General features: G+C 40.8%; 1 protein-coding gene and 1 pseudogene across 1 annotated transcript; both read right to left on the bottom strand.

The window, feature by feature from the left end:
* Positions 1 to 5,282: 5,282 nt before the first annotated feature.
* On the bottom strand, positions 5,283 to 7,088 carry LOC146947095 (uncharacterized; annotated as a pseudogene).
* Positions 7,089 to 15,101: 8,013 nt separating this feature from the next.
* On the bottom strand, positions 15,102 to 15,770 carry LOC146947094 (uncharacterized). Its single transcript, XM_085748376.1, has one exon. The coding sequence runs from the start codon at positions 15,768 to 15,770 to the stop codon at positions 15,102 to 15,104; it is 669 nt and encodes a 222-aa protein (XP_085604502.1).
* Between the last annotated feature and the right edge of the window lie 2,256 nt (positions 15,771 to 18,026).

Here is an 18,026-nt window from a genome sequence, read left to right as displayed (position 1 = left end):
AATCTAAAAAATGAACTTTTGCTTATATTAGAGAGACAGGAGGGAGTATGCATATTGATTACGCTTGGATATGTAACTTCGATCTAGCTGCAACTGCAAGTACTAAGGACAACTAACTGTAGTTCCACACACACTTTTACATTGACAACACGACACAACACGTCATTTTTTCTAATGTGACAGAGAGATATCATATCTCACATACAAGTGAATCGAGAAACACTTGTGTGGACCAAGACCAAGAATTTTGGTTTGGTCACACACACAAGATTTTCTCCTTCTCTTCTCTCTTCTACATTTTCTCTTTCTTCTCTCTTCTCTCTATGTGTGTGACCAAACCAAAATTTTTGGTCTCGGTCCACACAAGATTTTCTCCAAGTGAAACACTAATTAGGAAAAAATATATTGTTATTTTTTATTTTCTAGACTTTGTATCTGCTGTAAAACTTTATAACACAAAAAACGTTGAAAGATGTTTTATTAATAACCAAAAATCATCAAAACATGTTTTACCATACGATTGAGGTCTAAGATATGTAATGATTACTTAATCTTAAGAAAACCCAAACGTCCTTTTTAATTGAAGTTGGCTAAGATTAGATCCAAACTTTGGTCGAAAAACTAATGAAAAAAATTAAATAAATCTCTTCTTCTTTTTTTTTTTACGTGAAAAAAATCACTTATTCTTACATCATTAAGAAAACGCAAACGATAATTAGAACCACAATCAAAATATAAACTACACGAACAACAATCGTTTAACTGATTAAACTCAATTTTATAGATCCAAATCTTAGATCTGATTTCAGACTAAAAAATTAAATCAGATCCAATTTGTTAGATCCGTGACAATATCATATGTGAAAGTTTACGAAACATTAATTCACTTTTCAAATCGTAAAAGTTAAATAAATGGATAACAAAATTAAAAGAAAAAATTAGTATACCTTCTCTCAGAGTAAGAAGAACATTGGAATAGGTAGCTAGGAAAAGAGATGCGTGTATCTACACTCTGAAGCAAAAGAATGAATCAAATCAAAGATTTGAGACATAATAATATTGATAGTTCAGAGGTGAAGACACACGTATCAATTTCACTAGCCTAAGAGACTCCTCCGCAGCTGAAAAGGAAACCCTAAAGATGAAGTATTGGTAGTGGCCAGAGGATGGTTTATATAGCCTCTCGATATCTCAGTAAGGGGTTGTTTGTTTGGGGTTTTATGAGAAAAAATTGTTTTTTAAACAAAAAAATTCACTTTTATGATTTTTTTTTTTTTTGTCTGGAATTCAAACGATATACCTTACATATATTATGCATTGTTATCATCAACTGAGTTAAATTTACGGAGACACTTTTATAATTTAATAATGCTGATAAATGCCTAATGATATTTGTTATTAAGGAATTAAAAAAAATCTACTTGGTTAAGCTAATTTTTTGGGTAGTGCGTGAGTTTTCCTATGAGGGAATCGTTGCACCCCATATTCGGTTCAGAGTCTTCTCTTTCATACATGATCAAATGACATAGAGTGTCTTTGTTTCAAATTTATTAAATTTATTTTTAGGAATAACATTCTTTAAAATATAAAGATGTGAATCTTATTTCAAAATATTTAGAAAAAAGAAGTTTGGTTATGTTTTATCTTGGTTTTCGGGTATCAAACATTGATCATGTTTGAACCTTTTTAACCGTTGATATCTCATTTTTTCTTGGGAAGGGAAAAAATAAGCAAAACCCTTGAGAATCGAGGTCCGGGAGTTGTTTTCGCTACGGGAAGGTGTTAGGCACCCATAACGACTATAGTATCCTATAGGAACCGTCTTTACTTTCTACGCGCGCGCTTTGTTTTTAAATGCTATTTTGAAAGTGTTTATTTAAACCTAAGAGTATTGCTAGGTGAAGAATTGGAGGGAGAAGAATGTTTGAATTTTTATTTTAATTGAATTGAAGGAATATTATTCCCTTGCCTACGTACCCTTTTAAGGGATCAAATCCATCGTAGTTCTCTTCCAAAAAATGTTTTTGTTTTTGTTGGTTGATTTTAAGTTTGAAAATTGGAATTTTGAAGAATGAGAGGGAGAGGCCTCAAGGGCATAAGATTGTGAAATTGTGAGGTTCGATTAGTGATTTTGGAAAAAGGTCAAGTATGATTAATTTTCATTGAAATTTGATTAAGAAAATAAAGAGAAAATGCAAAGGAGTTTTGACTCCTATATTTTTTGGAAAAGGTTTTCAAGTGATGTTCAAGTTTTTTTTTTGAAAAATTGATTTTTCTAAGTGTAAAACCTAAGCATTCAACTAAACATTCAATCCTAAACATACATCTAAACATGCATATCCTAGCCATACATCTAAAAATATCTATGTGATATGTGTGCATGTGTCGGTGCTTGTGTCGGTGTACATCATTAGAGTCCATTGTCCTTTACATCATTGGCCTAGATACATTCTATGGTCTTGCAAGAATTTAAGAGCATAAAGTAAAATACAAGAATTCCTAGGTATTGCATTCTAATTTTTGCATGAACTTTAAAGTGTAAGAAAGATAAAGACTAAGAATATAAGATGGAGGATGGGATGCCTTATGGAATGCATGAAACATGAAGTAAAGTGGTTAGTAATAATAGGCATAGAATGAAAATTATAAGCAAGAGAATCACTAAAAAACTTGACAAAAGTCAACAAAACTATTAACATAAAAGTAACAAAATATATCTAAAATCTATCATAATATCCAAAGCAAGCATATGACCTATGACTCTCATATCATTGACAATTTTCAAAAGGGTTTACTTCAGCCATATCATGAGAATCATAAAGAGATATCAAGCCAAGAATCATGACATATTCATAGACATATTTTCTACTTCATTTTCACAAGCAAAATTCACATAACTTGTAACACAAGAAACTAACAAATTTTATTTACAAAGAGTAAGAAAGAGACACAAATCAGAGGCAAACATATCACAAAGTCCATGCACCAAGATTCAACATCATATACTCAAGTCTTAACATCAAGCACATGATAAAATTTCACAAAAAACTTAACAAAACAAGTGAAAATATTGACAAGAAACATCACTTACATTTTTTAACCATTTTTATTATGTAAAAACACCACAAAACATCACAAAGTGGATAGGACACATGTATGAAATTTTCTAGGACTTTTAAAGGATTTTTTTAGACTCAAAAATATACAAAAATTCACAAATTTTAACAAGAATAGTAAACAAATTAGCAAGAAATACTACATATATTTTCCTCAGGTTTTAACACATAAAAATATCACAAAAAGGTCAAGAAAAATATAAAGAACATATGGAAAATTTTATGGAATTTTTACAAGAATTTTAAGCAAGGCAGGGGGTGTAAACATCAACAAACAGTGTCAAAATAGCAAGAAAATGAGCAAAACGAAATCCAGTGCAAAAAGTAGGCCCAAGCCCACACACATATGGATCCTGGATCACCAGGGGGATTGTGGGACGTAGGATTGATCCAGGAAGGCCAACCCTAGATCTAACAGTGAGGATGCCTGGGCTCAGGGGTGAACCAGACTGGTTCGAATGAACCGGTTCAGTTCACCCTCCTATAAAAGCACACAAGACCGGTCCAAGCTCACTTCTCCCATTCGTTTCTCTCTCTAAGCTTCTCTCTCTCTCTCTCTCTCTAAGATCCTCTGAACTCTGCAACTTGCAGGCCGGAGAAGACGACCGGAGCTTCTTCCGGTGCGGTGGCTGCCGTCAGCGCCGCCGCACCGGAGTTGAATTTCCGTTGTTTTTGAATTCTTTTTACACTTTTGGATTGTCTTCTTCGTCCTGAGTTCAAATATGCTACTCGTTTTCCTCAAAACCTAATAGATCGGTGTAAATCTACATCTAAACTTTTATGGTTACGACATTTTCTTGAATCTGTTCGAATCTAAACCGTTTGCTCTTCGATCTACACCGTTCTGTTGTTCTAATCGTGATATGCAACTGAGAACTGAAAACGAAGGAGGAATACGAGTTTACCTGAGTTTAATTGGAGATTTGAGGGAGATTCTTCGGAAAACTTCGTAATCCTCCTTGTTTCTTCTGGTAAGTGTTACGATGTTGTTGGAAAATGAACCGGTGAAGTTCTTCTTCTTCTTCTTCTCTGGCCTAATCCTTTTCCTTCGATTCCTCTTCTTCTCTTTCTCATTGTGATCGTACGATCTGTGCTTGAATTGCAGTGGCTGGGATTCGATGATGATGATTTAGTTGAATCTTTGAGAACCACACTCAAATTTGTCGCAATTAATTGTTGCTTCTTGATTCTGGAAATTAGGGTTTGAATGTTCTTTCGTGTTCTTGATTTGATTCTAAGTTTTTGGTTATTTTGTGATGGATCAACGTGAAAATTGTTGTGAATTGATGTGTTTTGGTGCTGAATTGATGAGGATTTGGTGTGAATTGAGTTCGGTTAGGGTTTTTGGATTGAGAATTTCTGGGTTTTTGATCGTAACTAACAGGAAAGAGAATGTGTAATTTTGTTTGTGATGTGTCACTGAATTTTGCTGAGTTGTTGCGTTGTGTGTGGGACTGTGATGATTGGGCCTTTTTATAGGCTGACACCTGTGATTGAGACCCAATGGGGGCTTGCCACGTACTCTGGACTATACTTGGACTGAAATTTGGACTTGGGGCCTTTCTGCAATTGTGAAAGTTTAAAGGGCCAATCTGCAAATAACCAAAAAAGGACTAAAAAATATACTGGATAAAATGTGGATTGTTCTGCAATTATTAAAAAAAATACGACTACTCTGCAATTCCAATAAAAGGACTTAAAAATAAATTCGAAACAAAAAAGGACTTGAATGCAACTTTAGAAATTTGAGGACTTTAAGAATAAAAAAAATTAAAAAAAAAATTAAAAATAAAATTGGACTAAAAAATTGGTAAATTTGACTAAACGTAAAGTGAAACGATTAAAAATAACAAAACGGACTAAAATGAACCAATTACCTAAATGATGTACTTTAAAGTAACCTCTCTCTGTCGAAATTTCGTGTGAAATGACCAAAATGTTAGTGTAAAATGTCAGTGTAAACAATAGCAAATTGGCAATTCTTCAAGAATAATAGACATATATCAAAGATGAAAGAAAATTATTTTGAACAAGTATTTTTAAGTCCAAAATTAGGGTATAACAGGTTAACATTATAATATTCCTAGGAAAGTTAAAAGTAAGAATTTTGGTGAAAGGCCTTTTTGAATGGTTGTGTAAATTTTGCCTAGGGGAACATAATCATAATCAGATGAAGTTTAGGAGGATGACAGTGTGTGGAGAATCAGGATTACCTCTTGAAGCTTCTGGAATAACAGCTTCTGATCCAACAACATCATCCTTCTGAACTTCTTCAGTAGTCTTTTCCCCAGCAATCATCAGTAAACTTCCAGCTTCTGAAGTCACCAATTTTTGTACTTCTTCAGCAGCCTTAACAAGTTGTTGTGCGCTGACTCCAGCATCTTCCCTTGTTATGCTTGATACAGGGACTTCAATTCCTTTTGCAAGTTCCCTGATCTTTTCAAGTGCAGCAACATCTTCAGTTTTCTTCTTCTTCACTTCTCTTGTGACTATATCAGTAGTAGCTGCAATCTGCTCTTCATCTTCAGACACATATTCTGCTAACTTCAGCTTCTTGATAGCAGGCTTCCTCTTCTTCTTTGGGATAGAAGGTTGATCATGAGCAGATTGTGAAGTTGCAGCAGTCTTACCACTTCTGGTTCTCTTGTTTAGAACCGTATCATCATCAAGATCTTCAACCTCTTCTTGGATTGTTGGTATGGCAGGACCAACTATGTTCTCCTGAACTGAAGCTATCTCCTTCTTAGCCTTCTTGGCCTTCTTCTTCTGAGGTTCTTCATAAGCATCATCCAAATACTCTTCCTTTGTGAGAGCTTTCCTTTTGGTCTTTCTGCTCTTGGCCACAGGCAAGGCACCACCATACATGGTGTCTGGAACATCACACAGCCTGATTGTCTTGCCAGTATTTTCAAAGTGATCTATAATGTAGTTCATCTGAACATCAAGAGGATCTTGTTTTCATATTGGAGGAAACTCATCCATTAGAGCAGATACAGCATCTGATTCTTTCAGATCTGTGCTTAGCTTCTTAAAAGCTCCCTTCTCTATCAGCTTCATCTTCCTGAGGGTTTGTCCATTGATCACTTTGCCTGTTTCAGTACCAAGCTTATCATCAGTGAATATGTTGAGCTCCTTAAGTACTCTCAGAATTCCTCCTTGATGAAGAATCTCTGAAATTAGCCTTCCATAAGGAATCCAGCACCTTCTGTTATCTTGGCTTTCCCTGAACTCTATGATCATGTGCTTGAAGATATACTTAGGCACATTTGCACTTTCCTTCTTGATGAAGTAATGAAGGAATACTCTGTGCTCCAAAGAAGGTTGATCTCCACCACCACCTTTTAGTAGGAGATTTTCATTTTATATCTTAAGGAGCAGCTTCTTTTCCATTGACAAATCACAGTAAGCCCCTTTCTTCCTGCTATTGAACATTGACATGTTCACAACTTCATTCCAGGGACTATTCTTGCTATTGTCTACACCATCTGTGAAACTTCCTCCTGATGGTCTTCTGATTACAAATGCAATAACTTCCTGAGAGATGAAGACAGGAATTCCCATGAATCTTGACCCAATTTCTATAACTGTGAAAGGTTCCAAGCCCATTTCTTTTCTTGATTTCCCAGCAAGAGTAAGATCAATCAGAATTTTCTCCGTTTCTTCCAACTTAGCAGCTTTTCGGTCGTAAACTTGTGCTCTAACCCAGAAGTGCCTTACTAGGTTCTTGTAAGTTGGACCATTCAACATAGTGAAGTAATCCATCAGACCCTGAGCTTCATAGTAGCTTCTGATGTCACAGCCATGATATGCCAAGGAGATGAAATCTACAGGATTCTCAGTCTGAACGTTGAGTTCCCATTCCTTAAAGCACATGGTTCTTCCTCTGATTTCATACGCATGAGTTTCTTGAGTAGTTGATTCTGGAACTACTTTTTGCATATTTGATTCTGGAACGGAGCTTGAGGATGCCATTGTTGAGATTGAAAGTTTAGGGTTCTAGAGATTTGTTTGGAGAGGACGAGCTTACTTCGCAGAGAGACAATGTGAGAAGAGGAAAGTGTAGGTTGTGAAGTGAGTAGTGTGTGATTTGTCTAAGTGTTTTGAGTAAAACGTTTGCAATTCAGAAGGGGACAAACAAACACAGCATTAATGACATATGGGGCGCGAGATAGTACATTCAAAGCTTAAAATCATCATTGCCCTCTTACGTTATGTTAGATAAACTGCGATAATTCGTATGCTCTTAGCTGCTGTCGAGGGCGAATTATCTATCTGCCTTATGTTTTTGACAGATTGCAATAATTCGTGCGCTCTTAGTTGTTCAACTTGCGAACTTGTATGCTTTCGGATTGCGAAGCTCTTTAAGTTGAGTGTGACGGGATGGGCTACCCCCCCGTAGTCATTATTTCGACGAGGTGACTTAATGACTGGAGAGTCTTCCATGCCCGCCTAGCGTTTTGTGGCTTTGACTTGATGAAATCAAAGTTGTGCCTTTTGCTTTCCAGGTAATGATTTACTTTGCTTGGAAAGTTTTTACCTTTGCGTAGTTTTTGCAAGGAAGAGCTTAGGCCAGAAGTTTTCTAACTGTTTACGCGGAGTATTAGTTAGAAGTATTTGCACATCCAAGAGATTGTTTATCTGAATGTGTGTCCAAAGTTATGGACGTGTAACAGCAGATGAACGAGAGAATCTTTTCTAAGTTCCCTCCACTGAGGCGTGAAACACCCATCGCGAGCTGGGGTTCTACCTAACATGCCGAGCAGTGATGTCGCAGCGGTAAGCGTACATACTGAGGAGTAAGAGAATTTGTTATGTAAAATCCTCTCATCCTTTTTCTTTTTGGATTCGGAGTGGCACAAATTTCCTCTTCCGTTTATTTGCTTGCGAGAAGCGATGAGTTCGTTGTATCGAACTAAGTACGTACATTAGAGTGAGTTGGCGTTGTTTTTCCATCTAAGTGTAGTACTTTTTGAGTTTTTCTGCATTCCAAGTCCTTGGAATTGCATTTTGATGGAGGTCTTCGAGTCCGTAAGCTCATGTCCCGGTCTTCATCCGGATCTTGAAGGGGCCGTCCCAGTTGGCGGCGAGCTTCCCTTCTTCGGAATCCTTCTGGTTTCGCCGCAGGACGAGGTAGCCTACTTCGAATTCTCTTTTAATGACTTTCTTGCTGTGGCGAGCATCTATTTTCTGTTTTAGTGCTGCCTCTCGCAAGGTTGCCCCTATCCTGACTTCGTCGACAAATTCGAGCACTTTACGTAGATTTACCGTGTTGGCCGGGAAGTCAGTGCTGGCGTTCGTACGCCATGTGAGTTCAGTTAACTCAATGGGTAAGACCGCTTCTGTCCCGTACGTGAGTCGAAAAGGTGACTCGCCAGTTGTGGAATGGGGAGTAGTTCTGTAGGCCCAGAGGACTGCGTGTAATTCCTCCGCCCATTGTGTTTTGGCCGCGTCTAGCCTCCTTCGTATTCCTCGCAGAACTACCCTGTTTGCAGCCTCGGCGAGGCCGTTGGCTTGAGGGTGTTCGACGGAGGTAAAGCTTTGTTTGATGCCGATATTCCTTAGGTAGTCCTGGAACCGTTGGTCCATGAACTGTGTACCATTGCCGGATATCACTAATGCTGGCACTCCAAATCTTGCTAAGATGTTTCTCTTGAAGAAGCGGAGTACGTTTTTAGCTGTGATTTTGGCCAATGGTTCTGCTTCGATCCATTTGGTTGAGTAGTCGATTGCGACGACCAGATATTTTAGTTGCCCAGCGGCTTTGGGGAATGGTCCCAGAAGGTCGATGCCCCACCATGCGAAAGGCCGAGGTGAGACCAAGGATGTTAGCTCAGCAGGAGGTGCTAGGTGCATGTCCCCGTGTCGCTGGCATTTATCGTAGAGGTTCATGTAGTCTTGGGCGTCTTTCATCATGGTAGGCCAGTAGTATCCTGCTCGTAGGACCTTTTTTGCGAGAGCTTTTGCACCAAGGTGTTGTCCGCAGATGCCGTCGTGAGTGTCGGCGAGGACTTCTTGGGTCTCATTGGGTCCTAGGCACTTGATTAGCGGAATGTTGAAACCTCTTTTGTACAAGGTTCCTTCCACTAAAGTGAATGAGCAGGCCCTTCGTTTCAACCTTGTTTGTTCTTGCGGATCGGTCGGTAGCTCGCCATTCTCTATGTATCGAGAGATGGGTCCCCTCCAATCTTCCATTCCGATGATCGTGTTGACCTCTTGATGAAGAGTTCCTATGTTCTGGAAGCTTGGCTCACCGAGGACCTCTTGTATTACTGTTTTGTTTCCGTTCGTAGTTCGCGCACTTGCGAGTTTTGAAAGAATGTCTGCCCGAGTATTCTGTTCGCGGGGAACGTGAATTACTTCTACGGCGTCGAATTCTTTCATTTTCTCTAGTACTAACTGGACGTACTTTTGGATGTGGTCTTCTTTTACCTGGAACTCTCCTGTGACTTGGGAAGCCACTAGTTGCGAGTCGGTAAAGATTTTCACCCTTTTGGCCCCCATGTCTTTGGCGGTTCGCAAGCCAGCCAAGAAGGCTTCATACTCTACAGTGTTATTGGTAAGGGGAAAAGACAAAGCGAGGGAAATTTCGACAACAATACCTTTGTTGTCTTCGATGATTATTCCGGCTTCGCTTCCCTTGGCGTTAGATGACCCATCTACGAAGACGGTCCATTCTTCAGGGTTTTCCTCAGCTAGGAAAGTCATCTCAGCGAGAAAGTCGGCGAACACCTGAGCCTTTAGTGCCTTCCTGGATTCGTAATGAATGTCGAACTCGGATAGCTCGAGTGACCATTTCATCATCCTACCGGCCACGTCTGGGCTACACAGGATCTGCCTGACGGGTTGATCCGTCCGGACTACCACCGTATACTGCCTTAGCCTTCTGGCTGCGGTGAGGAGTGCGAGGGCCACCTTTTCGATCCTCTGGTACCATGTTTCAAGTCCCAACAATGCTTTGCTGGTGAAGTATACTGGTTTCTGTCCCACCGCCGTTTCTCTGATGAGGACGGCGCTTACCGCGTCAGAGGAAACGGAGAGATATAGGTACAGTACTTCACCTTGATCTGGTCGTGATAGCACTGGTGGCGCAGAGAGCGTTTCTTTGAGGTGCTGCAAGGCAGTCTCGCACTCGTCTGTCCATTCAAACTTCGTTTCTTTCCTCAAGAGTTTGAAGAAAGGAAATGCGTGTTGAGCAGACTTGGCCACGAACCTAGAGAGCGGTCAGTATTCCGTTGAGTGTTTGGATGCACTTTTTGGAGTGGGGTGTTGGAAGCTCAGTAAATGCGCGACATTTGTCTGGGTTTGCTTCAATTCCTCTTTCTGTAAGATAAAAACCAAGGAATTTACCCGCTTGGACTCCGAAGGTGCACTTTTCTGGGTTGAGTCTCATGTTGTATTTTCGAGTTTGCTCGAACACTCTTTTGAGATGGGCGGCATGATCCACCTCTTGTTGGTATTTTACGATCATGTCGTCCATGTAAACCTCTAGAATGTCGCCCAGAAGTGCCTTGTCATAAACTCTGTTCATCATCCGTTGATAAGTAGCCCCCGCGTTTCGTAGACCGAAGGGCATTACGTTGTAGTAATAGTTCCCTGATTCGGTCATGAAGGTTGTTTTCATTTTATCTTCTTCAGCCATGGGTATCTGATTGTACCCAAAATAGGCGTCCATGAAGGATAAAAATTTATAGCCAGAGGAATTATCAACGAGTTTGTCGATGTTAGGAAGAGGATATGCGACTTTAGGGCAGGCCCTATTAAGATCGGTATAGTCAACACACATACGCCACTTTCCATTAGATTTTTTGACAAGTACAACATTGGAGAGTCAGGTAGTGTATTTGGCCTCGGAAATAAACTTTGCCTCTAGGAGGTCTTTTACAGCTTTTTCTGCAGCCTCTGACTTTTCGGGAGACTGCTACCTACGACACTGGGTTACAGCGCTAACTCCGAGATCCACTGTCAGTTGGTGACAGGCGACGCTAGGGTCGATTCAGGACATGTCAGTTACGCTCCAGGCGAACATGTCAGCGTTTTCTCTGAGGCAGGCGATCAGCTGGTGCTTGACAAGTTCGGGGAGATCCTTGCCAATCTTGAAGTTCTTCAAGGGGTCATTGCCGAAAGGGACCAGCTCGAATTCACCATCGGGAACAGGTCGAAGAAGTTTCGCGTTGAGCGGATCCTTCTTCTCCCATTTTTGCTCCTTCAGGTCTTCCTTGGTGAACCTGGGGTCGAGTTTGACCAAGTTGGCGTCCAGGGTACTCGCAGCAGTTTTCCCTTTGTCCCCAGCGGGTTTGCTGGGTTGGGAAACCAAGTTCTGGGTTTTATTAGCTTGGAGGAAACATCTTCTAGCAGCTTCGATGTCTCCGCTGAGAGAGGCGATGATGCCGTCTTTTGCATGGTATTTCAATTTCAGATGAGCGGTTGAACATGCGGCCCCAACTGGGCTAACCCGGTCCTCCCTATAACGCAGTTATAGAGAAAAGGGCAGTCGATCACCAAGAATGGGATCTTTATTGTCTTTTTGGCCTCCTCTTCGCCAAAGGTGACCAATAGCTCTACGTACCCCCATGGTTGAGTGGATGAGCCGTTGAAGCCATAGAGTTCATCCCCAACGTAGGGAGAAAGGTTTTTCTCCGTCAGTTGGAGAGTTCTGAACAGGCTGGTGTACATGATGTCGCATGAGGCCCCTGTGTCTATCATGACTCCTCTGACATCTGCGTTGGCCATCGATGCTCGCACGAGCAAAGGGATGGCAGAATTTGAAGCTCCACCAGGCAGTTCGTAGTCGTAGAATGCCAAAGGCGGCCTTCCTCCTCGAGTGGAGGGGGCCATGGCATTGACTTCCATGAGTTCCTGGAATTTCCTCTTCATGCTGCCCATGGAAATGTTCAGTGTTCCTCCGGTGATGATGTTAGCGGTAGGGAACTGCTCCCAGGTGCATGAGTAGGGGGTGATTTCCACGTTGTCAGGGAAATCACCAAGATGTTCCACGGACATGGCGATGGTCCTTCCGGGCTCAGATCCGTCACCTATAAGTTCGACGGCTTTCCGTTCTGCTTTCGAATTTTTGACGTACTGCTTGAGTCGACCCCTTTGGATGAGGTGTTCGATGGCGTCCTTCAGATGGATGCAGTCGTCGGTGGTGTGTTCGTGGCACTCGTGGAATCGACAATACTTTGTTTTGTCGACTCCCTTCCTCTCCTGAGATGGAGCCTTTGGCGGCTTGATGCCGACTTCAGCTAGATCGGCTACTGCGATCTCGGCGAGGATCTTCTCCCTTGACATAGCCAATGGAGTGTACTCGGTGAAGTGACCGTTTGGTCTCTTGCTTTCGCGAGCAGCTTTGCCTTCCTTCTTTCTCTCGTGGAAGGGCTTTTTGGAGGATTCAGCAGCAGGTTCCTCCTTCCTAACCTTGTTGAGGATGTCCGCATACAAAACCTCTTCGTAGGCGATGTAGATCTTGGCGATCGCTAGGAACTCGTTGAGAGTCCTTGGGCGATCCAGGAGGACAGCTTTCTTGACGTCCGTCTCGTCGCGTAGGCCTTTGGCAATGAGGTACAGATTCATTGTCTCATTTGTGCACCGGACCTGGACGGCTTCTTTGTTGAACCTCTCGATGTAGTCTCGGAGAGGCTCACTTCTTCCTTGGATGATGGCTTCGAGGGAAGCCACCGTTTTTGGTTGCGTCTTTGACGCGGTGAAATGGGTGGTGAACTCGTTGCAGAGGTCACTCCAAGAGTCGATGGAGTTTCTCCTCAAGTTCTTGAACCACGTAACGGCTCCTCGCCTTAGAGTAGTGACGAAGAGCTTGCACTTGACGGCGCCCCGCACCGATCGGTAAGTGAGAACTGCTTCGATGTTCTCTATGTGCTCATCCGGATCGGTAGTCCCGTCGTATGAGTCCATTTGCGGCGGCTTTTCCAGTCCGCGAGGGATAGGAGCTTCCCGGATACGCCGTGTGAACGGACCGTAAGCATTACGATCTGTTCAGGTATCGCGAGTGTCCAAAGAAGTGGAAGGGGACCGTGAGCGCCCGTTGCGTCTGGGCGGAGACCTCCTGGGTGGAGTTCGACGCAGAGGGAATCTTCGCGACGGGGCCCTTCTGGGAAGGGATCTCCTTGGTGGAAACCGTCGGGGGGACCTTCTTGTTGACCTCCGGGAGTAGGATGGAGATCTGATGCTCGCCGAATGTCGAGGGGATCTGGAACAAGACCGGCTGGGGCTCCCTCCTCTTCTGTTACGTATTGGGGAGGGAGATCGTCGGGTTTGGACGGTTGGACGTGCTTGCTCCAGATCCATCAGCTGGCGGTTCTGTTCCTCGATTAACGACGTTTGTCGTTGAACCGTGCGGATCAGGTTGCTGATGAGTACGCTGGTTGATGTTGCGTCTTCTGGCGTCTCTGTAGGGCGGATGGGACCTAGCAGAGGCCTTTGTTGGATAGGAAGTACCTGGGTTGGTTCCTCCCTGGGTGTATCCACAGGTGAAGGTGAGGATGTTACGCCATCCTGTTGAGGAATGCGCACCTCACTTCGTAGCTGGGATTTAGCACCGTTGGCAGCCATTGTAGTTTTTTGTGAAAAGCTTTGGTTTTTAGGGATAAAAATGGGGAAGCTTATATATTCCCATAGACGGCGCCATTGATTGTACCTGATCAGAAGGAGACTGCCGGGGCTTTGAATGCGGTGGTGGTGACGGTGGTGGAATGCGTCAGACTGCTTCTTGGAGCGGATGGGGGGTGTGTACCTGCAGGCACTCCGACGCTCAAATCAGTAGAGATCAGAGAGTGAGGGTTTAGAGGAAGAAAGCGTTCTACCTTGGGGACTGCGGTGAGTCCCCTATTTATAGAGGTGGAGAGCTGCAGAGCCGTTGAGGAGGCACACCTGGCTCTGGCGGTTACGAAATCGTGGGAAGTGTAACCGCCAGAGATTTTATTGCGGGAACGTGCACAATGTGCAAGAGAGACGTTGGGGTTCGTTTGAACCGGTCTCTTTGCTTCGTGCACCCCCCTTCAGGAGAAGGGGTATGTTGCGAGCAATAATGCCAAACGTGGAGTTTGGGCTTTGAGTGATATTGGGCCTAAGTAAATGGGCCAAGAATCCCTTTGGCCGGTCCAGAACAATTTTCATCTGAGCCTTCTTAGGTACAAAACTTTCAATAATTTTGTTTGGATATTTAAAGCCTAAACCAAATTTTTTAGTACTTTCATTTTGAGATCCCAAGATGTTTTGAAATGTTTCTGTAGATTTTATAAAACCTGTAAGATCATTTTTCAATGTTTCAACTTCCTTTTTCAAAAGCATGTTTTCATTTTGCATTTCAGAAGGTTTAGAAATAATGCCTTTTTGTTTTCTATTTAGTTCTCTTTGTTTTTCAGACGTTTCAAAATGACAATCTTGCAAAATTTGTATGGTCTTTCTAGACTCATCATACTTGTTTTGAAGTATCTCTTTTTCTTCTTTTATTTCAGAAAGTTCCTTGATTAAAGAGTGAGATCTATTAGTTAAGAAGTTTGAATCATATAGGAGACTATCTTTTTTACTTTCAAAATCTTTATATAAAGAATCAGTTTTATAGATAATTACCTCTTCCCATTCATCTGACGGAGCCATCAGTCCCATGTCTGCATCTACATCTTCTTAAAGTTCGGATTCTTCCATGTCATCCCAGGTGATCATTGCCTTCTTGAAAGGAAGTTTTATTTGCACCTTCTTGATGTTAGGACATTCACTCTTGTAGTGTCCAGTTTTGTTTCATCCAAAACAAGTGACTTTGGTTTTGTCAGCTTCAGTTCTAGTGCTGTTGTTGGTGTTTGGAAACTTCTTTCTGATTTCATTTCTTCTCATCATCATTCTTTGTATTCTTTTATATATTAGTGCAAGTTCATCTTCAGTTTCTTCTTCATGAACTTCTTCTAACTCTTGTGGTTCTTGCACATCATCATCAGCTACTGATGAGGTTTGCTGAGAGGCTTTCAGGGCAAGTTATTTTACCTTCTTCACTGGTTTGTCTCCTTTAAGTACAACTTCATGAGCTCTCAGTGAACCAATGAGATCTTCCAGGTTCATAGATTTTAAATATTTAGCCTGAGTGATTGCAGTGACCATAGGTCTCCACATACCTGGAAGACATCTCAGAATCTTTCTGATTCTCTCATGAGTGGAATATGCCTTTCTAAGAGATCTCATTTCATTTACTATTGTAGTAAATCTAGCATACATCTCATCAATGGTTTCATTCTCACTCATTTCAAAGACTTCAAACTTTCTGACTCCAATGTCAATTCTAGTTTCTTTGACATGAGATGTACCTTCATGATGTATTTTCAGAGTGTCCCATACCTCTTTGGCATCTTTACACTCATCAACTCTTTTACTTTCTTCCATGGTTAGTGCACATGATAGAAAGAGTCTAGCTTTAGAGTTTAGTAATACCTGAGCTTTTTCATCTGTTGACCATGCACTCTTTTCCTTGACAACTCCTTCTTTGGTTGTTGGAACAAAGTCTCCATCTGTGATAACTGTCGACATATCATTGTCTTGAGATCTGAGAAAGAGTTCCATCTTGCCTTTCCAGAAGTAGTAGTATGAGCCATCAAAAAGTGGTGGTCTGTTTGATGATCCTCCTTCATCTATGTACTTGACTTTAGACATACTTCCTGAATCTTTTCTCTAACACTTGTTTAAGTGTTCAAACCCTTAGAATCGGGCTCTGATGCCAACTGAAGTAGATAAAATAGTCACAAGAAAGTGGGGGTTTGAATTGTGACCCTTTAAAAATTATCCTGAAACTTAAAAGTGATTCTCAAGTTGTTTACTTGGAATAGTTAAGTTAATATTCTGACTTCAGAACGTTCTGAAGTTCATACACAAAAACTGTTAAATAAAGTAAATGTGTAAGTGTGTGTTGTGTATACTGTAATTAAAGAGTATAGGGAAGAGAGAAGGAACACACAGAGATTTATAGTGGTTCACCCAATGTGGGTTAGTCCACTCCTCACAATCTTGTGAGAGTTTTCACTATGATGCTTGAGATAACCTCTCAAATCCTGCACCTTACGATCTTTTTTCACCTGAACAATTACAACCTTGTATTCTCTAAGCCTCAGCATGCTTGCACCTTGTTGTTAAGTTAACCACTTAAAGTTTTACAACCTTTACTCAAACTAACACTTTAGTACCCCTAAAGCTATATGAGATTCTGTTTACAATTTGTAAGAGATTTGAATGTTTGAGAATCAAACAGAAGAGGAGGAAGAAGAAGTTATCTTTAAAAGAGATAATAAAAAGTATTGATGTACACTACAAGAAGGTAAAAAGAGCCTTCAGTGATGATCAATTTCAATTGCAAGAGCTTCAAACAATTTAAGTTGTTTTCTTGTATGCTTTGGAATGGTGCAAGTTTTGCTAAGGCCTTGATCTCTATTTATAGAGTCTTAGGGCTCATATAGCCGTTGTAGGGTGTCCAATGGTGTTATGCCATGTGTCCTGGGTCCCACAAGCTTTTACTTGAAATCCTGGGCAAACATTCTGATCATTGATAAACATCAAAATGTTGTTGTGTTCATGATGATCTTCATCTGGGTTCATCATGATCTTCATCTGGGTTCATCATGTATGAATGAACACATGAATTTCTGGGCGTGTCATATGCTTTCCCAGATTTGCCTTGGGACTGGTGCAGGAGAGATATAATGGGATTCTGCATCTTCATGTCCATGCTTTGAGAGATTGTGTGGTCCATGTACGGTACCAACTCCCATGCGTGTCTATCTCTTATTGAACAAGATAGATTTGCTTTGCTTTTGCTTTTTGCTTTTCACCTACTGTACTGTTCATAAAGTAAGCATGTGCAGAGCTGAACATTCTGACCATCAGAATATTCCATCTGTTTCACTTAGGATGATTTGTAAGACTACCATTTGATGTAATCAAATCCTAATAGAGAAACAATAATGAAGAGCAGTGATATTAACATCTAGGATGATATTTCCTTGTGGAATATTCCTAGTACATCAATGTTCATAGTCTTAAATGAACATTGAGTATCCTTTTTGACATAATCCTTGTATATGCCTTTATTGCTTGATTGATCCATGCAAATGTATTTTCTTGGACATATATCCATTTCACATGTGCCTTGCATGACCTTGATCAATGTTCTTGAGATTCTGGGCTTGTGTAAGAACAACCTTCTGATCTCTGCTTGAATATTCTGATCTTCAAGCAGCATTCTGATCTAACTTTTTGACCTTAGTGTTAGATCATGAATTCAAATGTCCTTTGATTTATTGATTCTTGGTATGATTTAAACTTTGTTCCTGTCTTAGTAAAACACTCAAAAGCACAAGTTAAATACCAAGGAATTAATCAAAGTCCATTAATTCTTTAATCATATTGGTTTATTATCTTTAAAATTAATTAGGATTTTGCCTCAACAAGAAACGTGTCTAACTCTGGAACCGAAGCATGTTTAGTCAATCCCAGTTGTTGGATGTGACCCTCACAGAGTTAGAAGGAAGCAAAAACTGGAATTTCTCAGATCGGAATCTCGGAGACGTGTCTACTGAACAAACTATCCCTTTAGAAGCCTAGTCAATTAGGAAGGACACCTCCCCGGTGACTGAACCGTGTCTAACTCTGGAACCGAAGCATGTTCCTTATATTGAAAATTCCTATCATTGAAATTTGAGGTTCTACTTTGTTATCAATTCTCTTAGATCTTATTTTACAGTTGAATTAATTATATAAAATAGAAATACTTAGTTGGACACGACTCCAAATAAAAAAGTTCGGGTACACACACAAATATGATGATAAAATTAAATATCATATCTCTTTTAAATTTTATCATTCATGTATGTATGTTCATATAAATTTTATTTAGACTTGCTCTATATAAAAACTCAA

Source organism: Medicago sativa, chromosome 2, assembly GCF_051527215.1.
Source record: "Medicago sativa cultivar Bolivia chromosome 2, Bolivia_mono, whole genome shotgun sequence".
Taxonomy (NCBI): Eukaryota; Viridiplantae; Streptophyta; class Magnoliopsida; order Fabales; family Fabaceae; genus Medicago; species Medicago sativa.
Note: the sequence above shows the minus strand (reverse complement) of the source record. Positions and strands in the feature narration are given on the sequence as shown.